The 13,415-nt window shown below is 38.2% G+C and overlaps 1 protein-coding gene across 2 annotated transcripts in view; it reads left to right on the top strand.

The window, feature by feature from the left end:
• The window catches only part of MYH10 (myosin heavy chain 10), a 104,197-nt gene that overhangs the window by 59,384 nt on the left and 31,398 nt on the right, over positions 1–13,415 (top strand). For both annotated transcript variants that reach the window (XM_075519082.1, XM_075519081.1), the window contains 7 exons: positions 4,382–4,445; positions 6,017–6,115; positions 7,059–7,202; positions 7,518–7,613; positions 11,074–11,192; positions 11,638–11,790; positions 12,204–12,377. In XM_075519082.1, the coding sequence (XP_075375197.1) occupies positions 4,382–4,445; positions 6,017–6,115; positions 7,059–7,202; positions 7,518–7,613; positions 11,074–11,192; positions 11,638–11,790; positions 12,204–12,377 (849 nt within the window). The remainder of the gene's footprint in view (positions 1–4,381; positions 4,446–6,016; positions 6,116–7,058; positions 7,203–7,517; positions 7,614–11,073; positions 11,193–11,637; positions 11,791–12,203; positions 12,378–13,415) is intronic.

Below are 13,415 nucleotides of genomic sequence, written 5' to 3'. Positions count from 1 at the left end.
GGTTCTCTTACAATGCTTTCTGCATTGTGTTGAGGTCACTGAAGATGCATCTTCACTGGCTCTTGGCAGAACTTGCTTTAATTTTATCCAGTTTCTAACTTCAACCATCCTTGAATTGACAGTAATGTTCACAGTATAACAAATATAACTATGCTGTAGAGCTACGCTGTGGCTTGCGTGCACAAATTACTGCTGAACTACTATAAAGTATGAAGGAGTATGGCATCAACATGGAATTTGGCTAAATATGTAGCCTTCTTGTCAATACCTATGACTTTATCAATTGATTGGTTTAGAGAGAACATCCTCAATTTAAAAAAAAAAAAAAAGCACAACTTGTATGTAAAAACCTCTCTAAATTTCCATGCCCTTCTGACTGATTTACTGAAGGAAAGTCAAAAAGACAGTATGAGGTATTCAAGGTGTTGGGCACTCTTGTAGCTGGTTGATGTTTTGGTTGGGTCAGTGCCTTCTGTTCACATACTGTTTCGGTGGCAGATAACAGCTTTTGATGTGTTCTATTGTTTTAAAAGTAGTGGTGGAACTCAGGGTGAATAGCTATTTACCACTTCTTAAAACTTCCTTTCCTTTGAAGGAGGAAAAAAAAAGCCATCACCTATTTCAGGGGAAAGTTGTTTTTAGTACAACTTTAAAACTGTATAGGAGGTATTAAATCTTTTTTCTTGCGAGAACAAAACTAAAATTTACAGAACAAATGAAATATTTCTTGGCTGCCTTGACATTTCAACAGTTGCTTGGATTTATAATGTATGAACTTGGCTCCAGTGATAAGGACTCTGGAAAACTGCATGACTAAATCCCTTAGAAAGCCTTTTCAATCAAGAAGGGAGAGCAGAGTATGGTACAAATTCAACTTTGGTAATTTTATAGCCACATTATTTACAATATTGCTTGATGCTTATATGTGTTGGGTATAGGGTTTATAATATCAACAGGTTTCACTGCACAATAATTCTACATTGTTACATGTCTTTAATCCATCAAAGATTGTACTAATTTAATGAGGATACTTTTTTCCTAAAAGATGTTAGCATCTGGTTTGTATTATACTGAAGTCTGCATTGCCATCATGAACATAATCACTCACATGGCTCCAGCTCTATTTTTATAAAGGAGCAAGTATAATGCACTCCAGATGGTGTCATCTCACGCAGAAAAAATAATCTTTAACAACCATTTAAAAACCTGACTTAAAATATATATATATCCTCCCACAAAGTGAGAAGTGCTGTTGTTCAGCCCATACAGGCTTGACAGTCTTCACCGTGCAGCATGAGGATGCCAGCCTGTTCCCTACTTGCTGATAATACCAGATAGGACTGAGTGTGGATAGGAATAGGGCTAGTGTTAAATAAATTTTTCTTTTTTATTTCTTCTACCAAAGGCAGTGTTCTCTTGTGTTTCAGAAAATAAAGTCTCTACTTTGCAGTGGATAGGAGAGTGGGCTTGTTGGGTTCATATTGCAGAACTAAATGCTTCCTTCTGATGTGGTTTTTACAAAGCCACGTACTTAGTGCTGTAATGATGGTGTAAACAGAATTCAGTTCTTAGATGACCACGACTACAGTCTCTAACTGATAAATTAAAGATTTCATAGCAGGATTTGCCAGTGCTAGCTAAAACAATGTATTAATATTTTGCTTTTAGAAGATGAACTACATAAGTGACCTCTCTAGTATAGACTTCAGTGATGACAAATTTGAAGCAGGGAGCACGTGGGTCCCCTCTTCTGATGTGTCAGCTCGTTTAATGACTGCATTTCCTCTCAATTATTTTTGCTTCATGGAACTGGTAACTTGACAGCAGAAATTAGCTAACTTTTAAGGGTGAAACAGAGTAAAGTGGTTCTGAATTATATCAGAAAAAGCCACTGACTAGACCTTATGTAATGCTTCATATTTGTTTTCACATGTAACATAGCAAGTTCAAGCCATGTCATTCTAAGAAGGCTCTGTGGTACCTGTTCTGGGTAAAAAGTTGTCAGCTGCCATTCTTGACGTGCTAGTGCTGACTCATGCATTATATCTAGTCTATTGGCTGAATTTCAGTAAAATGTCAGTTCATTCTTTGTGACAGTTATAAATGTAGCTTTCTGGAATTGTTACTGAGTAAAAAGTATAAATGCTTCAGTTACGAGCTGAGCTTAGAGTGTTGTGTTTCTTAATACTCAGAAATCTGAGTTCAAGTGCTGGTCCCTGACAGGGCATGCTTGAAAACAAGTCTTGTTCCTTGGCCCGGTCATTTTAGTGCCGCTGGCTTTCCAACCAAACTGCAGATTAAGCAGTAGGAAGTAACTATTGAAGCTAATTTAAAGTATTCCACCAGTTTTCTTGAAACTTTGAGAAGGCACTTTGAGTTGAAGATGTACAACCACGGTCACAGAGCAGTTGCTTTGCTCTGAGACTAAGTCAAGATAAGGCTGGTAGGTAAGTTGTACCTTTCTCTGGATTCACTGGTGTGGTTGGAGGGGAAGCTTGGTCACTCTTGTGCACACAAATCTTTTTGACATGAATGGGCTTTATCAGGGAAGTTGAAAAGGGTAGGCTGTTCTGGTAAGAAGTTGCAATAGCTCAAATGATTGCAGCAACTTGTTCAGGCATAAGTCTGCAGCATGGCAATATACCCCCCAATACACAGTTACTAGGTCGGGCCATTGCTCGAATACATATATTCTGCAGGCTTGTAGAGCAGAATATTTAACATGAAAATCAAGAGTACAGTCCCTGAGCTGAATGCATCTGCCAAACAGGAATTCACTTTAACATACTAATAGCACTAATCAGTCAGACTTGAAGGCCCTGCAAAGATATTAGTAGGTGGCTTTGCACAGATACCATCAAAAGAAGCTTTTAGACAGTTAGAAAACTGCTGTGATGCTTCCTGATCTCCAAAACCTGTTTGTATGTGGATAGAGGACTGTAGAAATTGGATTCAATGAAAATGGAGCTCCCAGTGTGTAGTCACTGGGTATTCCCACTGGTTTTGTCATGTGTTTGAAACCAGGGGAATACCTAACAATTTCATGAGCACAAACTCCAAGCTGGAGCCTGTTGTTCTGTTGGGAATGTTCATAGCCAAGTGACAAATCAGATTGGGGAACTGATGTGCCTTAAAACTGGTATAATATATATCCACTTGCAACCACTTTCTTTCCAAGAGCTGCTCTGTGTGGGAAATGTGCTGTTTATTTGGTCCTTTGTGGAGAAAAGGAGATGTACGTGGAAGAAATGGGTATATTGTCTCTCTCTGTTGTAATTTAACCCCAGCTGGCAACTAAGCTCCACACAGCTGCTCACTCACTCCCCCTCTGGTGGGATGGGGGAGAGAATCAGAAGAGTAAAAGTGAGAAAACTCATGGGCTGAGATAAAGACAGTTTAATAGGGAAAGCAAAAGCCATGCACACAAGCAAAGCAGAACAAGGAATTCATTCACTCCTTCCCATGGGCAGGCAGGTGTTCAGCCATCTCCAGGAAAGCAGGGCTCCATCACACACAACGGTTACTTGGAAAGACAAACACCATCACTCTGAATTTCCCCCCTTCCTTCTTCCCCCAGCTTTATATGCTGAGCATGACATCATATGGTGTGGAATATCCCTTTGGTCCATTGGGGTCAGCTGTCCCGGCTGTCTCCCCTCCCAGCTTCTTGGGCATGCCCCCCCCCTCCCCCCCCCGCCTCCTTGCTGGTGGGGTGGGGTGAGGAGCAGAAAAGGCCTTGACTGTGTGTGAGCACTGCTCAGCAGGAACGAAAACATCCCTGGGTTATCAACGGTGTTTCCAGCACAAATCCAAAACACAGCACTATACCAGCTACTATGAAGAAAATTAACTCTACCCCAGCCAAAACCAGGACACTCTCTTAGTCCTTTTTTTACCAACTCCTAGGAAATAGAGGCCATGCAGATAGCAACCATCCTGGTTTTGGAAATGGAAGTAGAAGTGTGATGGGCTAGGCTGGGCAGTACACTGAGATTCAGGATTGCTGCAGATAAAGCACCTTTAGGCTCCTGTAAGTTTGCTGTAGAAATATGAGCACTTAAAATCTCTGCATTGCTTTCAACTTTAGACAGCTTGTTTTGTCAATGTGAGGAATTGAGCTTCATTTTCAGAGAAGTTTTTCATAAGTCTGGATTACAAACATATCTAGAATACTGGTTCTTTAATCTTCAGAAAGTGTTTGTGTGCAATGTAACATGTTCCATTGAAATGATGGCTGAGCACATTGAAGGGAAAAGATTTCATTTGAACTTGTCTGAAATGCTTGTTATATGAATGCATGTAGGACTATGTGTTTACATAGACAGCATTGTTGTCTTAATAAAAATTAGTAATTAAAAAAAAATCTCTTTTCTTTTTGCAGGGCAAGTTCATTAGGATTAACTTTGATGTTACTGGTTATATTGTTGGGGCCAACATTGAGACATGTATCCTACTTCATGCCACATCATTGTGAAATCCAAGTTTCCCGGTTGTTTTGCTTTTAACCCTAGAATTCATTGGAATGCAGTGAAAGATTACCATGTTTCTACATTCCTTTGACAACATCCATCTCTTCCTTTGTTTCAAAATAGCCGATCAAATATCACAAAGTCAGCATGCTTACTCATGCTTAGAAATCAGATACTCCAAAATTTAGCACTCTGAAATCTGCTGGATTTTCAGACTAGCCTTAAAAACAGTATATTAAATAGAGAAACCATTTAAAGTGTGCTTGCTCTGTGAACATTTCTAGGAAAAAAAAAAAGCCTTCCTAATCAGAAGCTGAGCTACCGTATATTGCCAAAAGCTTGGTTTTGCTCTCATCAGCACTACAGAAGCAGCTCTCCACCTGGAAGGAGGTGATGCTCATTATAAAGTGATAAAGCTGGAAGTGCTGGGACACTTTCTGTTTTCCTAGGTCTTCTAGGTATTAGCGTAGTTTCAGTAACACAAGACCTACTAGCAATTAATACTGAAGTCTAATTCAGTTTTAGCTTTAAGGTGCATTTTTATTTATGATTGCCTAAGAACAAGTAAAAATACTTGCACTGAAAGCCCTTCTCTAAAGTTGTCGTCTTTACACTAAAAATAATGTGTGTGTAATTTTTTTTTTTAGTTTGTTTAGCCTGTTTTTTGGGGGAATAGCAATAGGGTGGTCATAAAATTATGAAATCGGAAGTCTTAGTAAACAATATCATGTGAGTATTAATCATAAACAATGCTGCAGTTAAGCTTTCATTCTGTTGCTATGAGTTAAACTGCTTAATTTTAAGTGCATTGAATGTTTGGAACTGTCACAAAATATAATATCCCAATAAGGCTGGGAAAGATCTATAGTTATTCAAAATATGCTTTAATGATATGTGATTTTTTTTTTTTTCATTCAGCACGGGAATGAAGGCAGTTTTTGCTTTTATGAAAGTTCAGATGAATTGTTTTGCCTAGAGCTCTGTGAAAACAGGAGGACTTAACTCTTAGGGATTTTTTTTTTCTTCGTCACAAGAACTCATCCTTGCTCATAACCTGTGTCATTTCAAATCCCTATCCCATGTTTGTTTTACAGTATGGAATATCAAGAAATAAAAACATATGTAAATAACATTACAGCTTATGGCAGCTTATTAGATGCTATGTGCTGCACAAATTGAATTTGGGAGCTGTTTAAAGGCAATGCAGATTGTATGTAAAACTGCAATGCTTGAAAGAAATGAGAAATGCACTTCAGATAAAGTACTTTGGAGTTCAGCAGCTGCTGGGTTTTTGGTATTAAGAGTTCAGCTATGACCTTAATAGAAGAAGAGATTGAAAAAGAATGGCCAGCTCCCCCTCTCACTTAGACTTCAGCTGATCCATTACATACAATTGTCAGCTGCATGTAGCAGGGAAATGAAGTCAACATCCAAGAAATGAGTTTGCTGAAACTAAATGTGGGCTTCTACCTGTCTGAACTTGGAATCTCCTATTTAAAGTTACTGAAAGTTCATATTGGACATAGTCCTTGACTAGTTACAATCAGACTTGTTGGAAAAGTCTCGTGCTGTTCGTCAGGCTAAAGATGAGCGGACATTTCATATCTTCTATCAACTACTAGCTGGAGCAGGAGAACACCTGAAGTGTAAGTTGAGAATCTCGTTTTGTAAACCTGTTGCTTCTGTGTGCCACGTTTGTTATTTCAGTGTTAACACAGTCATGCTTGAAGTATTCTTTGGTCTTGAAACAGCGAGTTTTAAAAGAAGAATGAAAAGCCAGGTGGCTTTGTTTTGAAATAACTTCTGTGTTTTATGAAGTATGCTGTCAAGCAACTGTTGCATTTCAAGCAAACGACTCCTACGTGACAAAGTCCAGTTTGGGCAGCCTCTGGCTGGGAATCACTGGATTGAAACTGCAGCGCTCCCAGCTGATAAATAGCAAACCTGGTCAGCAGTGACAGCAGTATCTGTTCTGGACCATGTGTTCAAACTGGGTAGAAAAGCAGCCATTTTACCAAAACATAATGAAACCCTGTGGCTTTCTTCAGCCATTGCAGTACTATGTTTGTTATCTTCTAGTATTCCCCCCCCCTTGGTTACTGGGAATTTCTGTTAGGTTGTGATAAGTGAAACTATGAAGGTACAGACTTCAGGAAATTGATCCACTCTTTCTCCTCCTGTATTAGATAAATTGGTGTTTAGCATCCTTGATGTGGTAATCATCAATACCTAACTCAATTTCTACCTGTGTCTGTTACCTTTCAATAGAGATACTTCTTTTAGGATATTCCAAATAGGGATTTGAGATTATGCTAGATCTGAGTTGGGTAATGTTCTGTTTACAGGCTTAATGCATTAAAGAGCTAATGTGGGTTGCTACAGATAGAGATTCTGGGAATCTGGCTTTGGCTTCTAAGGTACACTCATAATTATAGAGTTTCAGAAGCTGGTATAATGGTTTGTAGCCATATTTGAGGAACTGATTTCGTAAAGCATAGTTTGCGCATTTAGTGAGAAGAGAGTACAGGTGGGTGTGAACAGCATTTCTTTAGCTTATTTTTCTGTCTCTTCCCCTTCTCCCCAATACAGCTGACTTGCTGCTTGAAGGATTTAACAATTACAGATTTTTATCTAATGGCTACATCCCTATTCCTGGGCAACAAGACAAGGATAACTTTCAGGAGACTATGGAAGCCATGCATATCATGGGATTTTCGCATGATGAGATCTTGTGTAAGTTGTTGAGCCTTTTGGATTTTTAAAGTGTATTTTTTTTCTCTTGTGTGCGCGCACACACACACACTTGCTAATTTAATGTCACCAAATTTAATGTTGCTTCAGTGTCTTGACAGCCTGCAGCAAATGTTTGCTTAACATGAGCTAGAAATGAATTAAAGCCATTTGCCCACAAAGTACAGTACAAACTTTATTTCCTTTCTGAACTCATACCTTGAATTTGGAAGGAAAGTGACATAAGTAAGAGAAGAAAAACTTGTTAAGCTGAGCCCTCTTCAATTAAACTGTTGCATATGTCTTTTGTGAACACAGCAATGCTGAAAGTGGTGTCTTCAGTGCTACAATTTGGAAATATTTCTTTTAAGAAGGAGAGAAATACCGATCAAGCTTCTATGCCAGAGAATACTGGTAAGTTGATCACGTTTGTGTGGCTCTCTAACTTGCGCTGTAGTTTTCTTCCTGCTGTTTGTTTAGTGCATATCTTTAAAAGTACAGAGCAGTCTTCTGAGCTTCCTTGATAGCATTCTCTGCCAAAAAGAGGCCATGACTGTTGTGGTAGTAGCCAACGGGCAGTTATTAAAACTCTCCTATTCTCATAATGCAGACAAATTTAAGTATCCATCAACAGAATTTATGCTGTTTGCATTGCTTCTAAACTTTGAATAAGTATTTCAGTTGTAGTCTTGTTTATTGCTATCTACAAAGACCTAAGCACTAGGAAAAAGTGCATGCTTAAATCAGTTTGTTTTCTTTGGTTCTTGACAGCAGTTTCCTTGCCAATGATAAGAGCCCTGGAGCCAAGCACAACTTCCATAGTGAAATGGCTGAACATAAGAATGCTGTATTTAGAAAAAATCTGATTTCTGAAGTGGCATGGTAGTGTGACTAAGATTTAATTTATCAGTTAATACCTGCAATGCGATCGGCATTTTGAGGAGTATATTTCTTCACAAAAAAAAAGATAGCTGCTGAAGCAAATCTTGGGTTTTTAATTTAGTACTTCAGTACCAGCCTTTTAAACTCTCTCATGGAAAGTCAGCTTTGAGAATTGACATCAGTGGGAAGAGCAGTAAGAATCATCATTCACAGGACCTGCTGCACACGCACAACTGAAATTCTTGTCTGTCTCTCATTTCGTAATTGCCCTAAATTGCTGAGCATGTAGGTTGCTTGCAATGTCCAAAATTTTTGTCATCTCTCAGGGCGGTGGCCTGCTGCCCAAAGTGCTCCAGCAAGCAGGTATGGATTAAAGGTCAATAGTCATTGACTCGATATTTGGCTGGCAGTTGGCACTTTGAGTTTTGCAGTGAGGAAAAAAAGTTGGATGAGGGATTCGTTTTTTGGGCTTTTAGTGCCAGCTTAGGCAACTCAGCAGAGTCATTGTCCATTTAGAAGGTGTGATGTAGAAAGATACAGATGCATCTTCCTGACTATCTTGACTTTTGTTGTATTACCACTGTTTTTTTGACATAAATTCTGAATTATAATATTGGATATAAATATGTTGATGCTATTGGATATTTATAATACTGGATACAAAATTCTGAACTATAAAGCAAACATGCTGAAAAGCTCAGGTTGTAGTTAAAGCATGTTTCTGTTCTCTTGTATTTAAAAATTACTTTATTTGGTTGTGTGGTCTTTGTTACTGTATCTTTCTGAAGACACTGAGTGAAACTGATCTCTCCCTTGTCATCTGTATTGTCACATCTCACTGTAATGGGTTTCTCTAGCGTCCTCCACAGAAATAAGGGTGTCTTGATAGTGATTCATCTCATTTAGAGGCATGTGTCTGAAATAGGTCAGGTTAGTGTCTCCATAGATGGGAAGGAATTTGTGTGGGTAGTGGAGATGTGAACCTATTCAAAGAATATGGAAAGCAAATTCTACCCTATAGATAATAAATATAGATAAACAAATATCAGTTTCAAGTATAGATACAAGAGATGGCAAGAAAGCCATATAGCCTTCATGAATGAAGAGCAGGGAGAAGCTGTATTTAGAGAACCGTTTCATGCTTACCAGATTTGGAAAAAGCCTTTCTGCTGAAAGAGCAGAGGTTCATAAGCAACCTCATAAAGTTCATGCTTCAACTATGTTATGAGCTTTTCAGTATCTTTCCTTCATAATAATTCAGAGTTTTATATCCAAAACCCAATAGCAATAAAACACAAGTCAGGATAGTCAAGGCTTTCTACAGTTGCACTTTTAAATGGACTCAGTTATAAAAAACCAAGATGAATTATGCTTTTTTTAAAGTGCAGGATTAATCAAGCTGGAAGTGTGAACTAGTCCTACCCCTAGAAGTGATAGAACTTTGACTTGAAAATGGTTTCGTTTCCTTCAGTCAAACCTCTGAAATGCTGGCTACAGCCTCCTTCAGTGTCTGAATCGGATGTGATTTTTTTAGTATTACCTCTGCTATGGTTTATTGTTATTATTGTTACCTGAGCTATGGTTTATTACAAACTGGAAAGGTAGGAAACAATAAATTCCATGTCACAGGTTTATGAAAGAGGAGCTAAGTGTAGTGTTTGGAGTACTGCATGGGGGTGGGGGGGCAAACCCTCCTTCCTTAAAAACTGCAATATCCTTTATATAGTATCCGGTATGCCACAGTACCAAGCTGATGCTCGTGGCTACTTAATATTTTCAAGTTCTTGTTCTTGTGTGGTTTTTTTTTTTTTTAAAGATTCTGACAGCACTTGCCACTTGACACCTAAGGTTGTAAGTTTTATCTGATGTGCTGATGCTGTATTTTTATACTTAAAGCACAGAATGCTTCTTTACGTAGCTAAAGTGAAAGAAGTGTTCAATTTGTGATGCCACCCTAGTTTCACCGACTGTGTGTTGATTCATGAATGCTTCTAATGAATATATGCCAGACAGAGAGAATTTCAACATTAAGAGCAAGCAGTAGTGTTTTTAATACCAGCAAAAAAAAAAAGGCAAGCAGAGGAAGCTCTTATATATTGGTATTAAAATCTATTTTCTAATGCTGATTTGTAAAAATAGCTTTTTCATTTTGACAGTAAAACAACGAGCTGTCAGATTACAAAGATAAGGGGTTAAAGTACTTGCTGGATAGTGTGGAGGGCTTCCTGCTAAAGGGCAACACTTACCCGGACCTAAAAATACCTTTAGCGTCACTTTCATTTTTAGAAGTATGGAATCATAAACACCTAACCTACTGGAAAATTTATTTAGAAAAGGGGATTGATGCAGCAAGAATATGTAATGATGGTGTGGGTAACACGTTATTTCAAATAATGAACATGACACCAGGAGAGTTCATGCTGTCTAAAGAAAGTGCGCTGCTGCTTGCATTGTTATTCTGTATAAAATATTACAAACCCATGTTTTAAATAGTTTAAACAATGTATTTTTATATAGTCTGTAATAGAAGCATTACACTGGCATACCTGCCTAAATTGAAACAGTTTTTAAGCAACCTTTAGTACGATGGAGTTGGGTGATGTTCTCACTGTGCTGCTTTTTCTGGAGATGAGAAAATGAATGTTCCCTATTAAAGTAACAAAATGAACGCATGTAACAGTCTATAGCCCGTGTACATGACTTCCCTGCAATTTAATGAAATCTAGTGTTTTCTGCACTTCCCTAAGAAAATTCAGTGGTGTGCTGCTGTAGTGACTTCCATCAGCCTTTGAGATGGAAGCCCTGCAGATGCGGGCTGTGTGGTAGGGCAGGTCTGTCCACAGGACAGAAGTGTTTCTCCCCGACTGTGATTTCAAATGGCAGTTCAATTTTTAAGCTGGCATATGACGGCCTTTGTCACTAGTTTGTTTCACCAATGTTGCTAGTTGCTGTGGAGGATTTAAATGCTTCCCTTTATTACTTTGATCTCCAGTCGCACAGAAACTCTGCCATCTACTGGGAATGAATGTAATGGAGTTCACCCGAGCCATACTGACACCGCGCATCAAAGTTGGCAGAGACTACGTTCAGAAAGCCCAGACCAAAGAACAAGTGAGTTTTGGTGCTTTAAAGATAAAGTGAAAATGTACCTCATCCTGATTAGCTCTTAATAAAGAAAATTGGAATTGTGTACTGCCACCGATTTTAAGCTTGCTGTCTTTATTAAATGTTCTTATATAGTAAAAATCAATGGTAGAATAGAAGAAACCTTTCCCTTTCCTTGACCTTCTGGTGGTTTCATCCTTTAATGTAATTTTTGTATGTATCAAATGCACAGAGAGCTTTTGGGGCTTTTTTTTTGTATGGAACGGTTTAAAAACAAATTTTTCATAACGCTAATCAAACTGCATACTGTTTCTACTGCTTATTTTCATTCCTCAGTGGTATTAACTCCATTAAACTTCTTCTGTTACTTAGTTATTTGTGATAACATCCATATCTGTGTTCTTTTGATGACTTATCCAGGGTAAATAAATTTTCCTGTTTGGATTTTCAGGCAGACTTTGCAGTGGAAGCTTTGGCAAAGGCCACCTATGAACGCCTCTTCCGCTGGCTTGTTCACCGCATTAATAAAGCTTTGGACAGGACCAAACGACAGGGAGCGTCTTTTATTGGAATTCTGGATATTGCTGGATTTGAAATCTTCGAGGTACTTCAAAACACTACTAATCAGACTTTTCTTTCCCCTGTTAATGTGCGTTCAGGACTAAGTGTAGAGCCACTTAATGCATGCATGTTCCAAGGCTGCAGGAGGGGGTTTTTTTTGTAGCATGCAAATGCTTTGACAACCCTAAACTACAGTGCCAAAAAGTCATACTTTAGTTTAGACTTTAGTCTAAATAGTTCTTTTAGATGTGATGGTTTTTCCCGCTATGCATTATTTGATTATATGTAACAGGGAATATAAGAGATCTGAATAACGTGTTTTCCAATTTTCTTTACAATATATTTGAATGTTGCAGAGTTTTGGGGAATCTCCTTGTAAGGTCAAATTTTTAACTTGCAGATATGTAACAAATCCTGTCACCGAATTATTCTTGCTTACTAATGTTATTTTTGTAGTTGAACTCCTTTGAGCAACTCTGCATTAACTACACCAATGAGAAGCTTCAACAGTTATTTAACCACACAATGTTTATCCTGGAGCAAGAGGAGTACCAACGAGAGGGTATAGAGTGGAATTTCATTGACTTTGGACTGGATCTGCAGCCTTGCATTGACTTAATCGAAAGACCTGTAAGTTTGTGTATTAATAATGCTCTAAGGAGAAGAGGTTCCGTTTATGGGTTTGTCTTTTACTGCCTGCAAATTGTAGGGCTGTACAGAGATTTCTTGCAGAGCTGTCACAAAAAGTGAATTAACTTGAAGGCTGAAATCTAAAGTCTAAAATACCATATATTACCCTATGGGATTTTGCCTTGATGTTAGCATAGACCACTGAGCTAAAGATATTAAGCTCCTGTTTTTATACTTTTTTTTCTCCCTAGTACTAATGAAGTCTTTAATCCTGTCACTTTCATATTAAACAATGCCATTGCGTTATAGGAGCTTTAGAGTGGTGGCTCAGTTAGAAAGCTTTAAGACTTATGGTAAACTTTTTTTCATTTGAGATCAGTAGCAAAATTTCTGAAACTTCATTTAGGGTAGTGTTTTCCCCGTAAATCTGCCTTGTGAATAGGAAAGCAGTATTTTAAAGGTGGTTTTAATCACTGTGCTTTTTAACATATTCTTCTGATTGCTGAATATATGGAAGCTGATGAGGGCTTCAAAGAGCAGGAGGAGAAGTTGGGTTGGGGGAGGGAAAGGGGAGAACAAAGATCATAATTCCTGAAAGCTATCATTCTTCACACCTCAGAACTATGCTGTCAAAATTATTTTATGACCTTTTAAATTAAACCTAGGGCATTGCAGTTACTACTCTCTACATTTCTGTGTGTGTATTCTAGAATACACATAAGCTGCCAATGATGCTATGCATCCTGAAGAGCAGAAAAGCCCATGAGCTGCATTGTTGTTTTTCTTTAGAGAAGGAAAAGGGAAATCTTGTTTCAGTTATCAAAGGTTTGCACTTTGTGTGTGGAACTTGAGAAAGTTCTGCCTCCTTGGAATGTAAAATCTCTGCCAAAAAGCCTGAGGGGGTAAGTGTGGATGCTTTTAGTATGCAGATGTTTAGGTGAATATCCTAAAATGCATCAAATTACTTGATTTTTTTTTTTTTAAAAGCAAATGTCAGTACCTTCATAATTGTTCTGTAAATGTGATGCTGTGTAGCAG

This window comes from Mycteria americana, chromosome 16 (genome assembly GCF_035582795.1).
Source record: "Mycteria americana isolate JAX WOST 10 ecotype Jacksonville Zoo and Gardens chromosome 16, USCA_MyAme_1.0, whole genome shotgun sequence".
Classification (NCBI taxonomy): domain Eukaryota; kingdom Metazoa; phylum Chordata; class Aves; order Ciconiiformes; family Ciconiidae; genus Mycteria; species Mycteria americana.
Note: the sequence above shows the minus strand (reverse complement) of the source record. Positions and strands in the feature narration are given on the sequence as shown.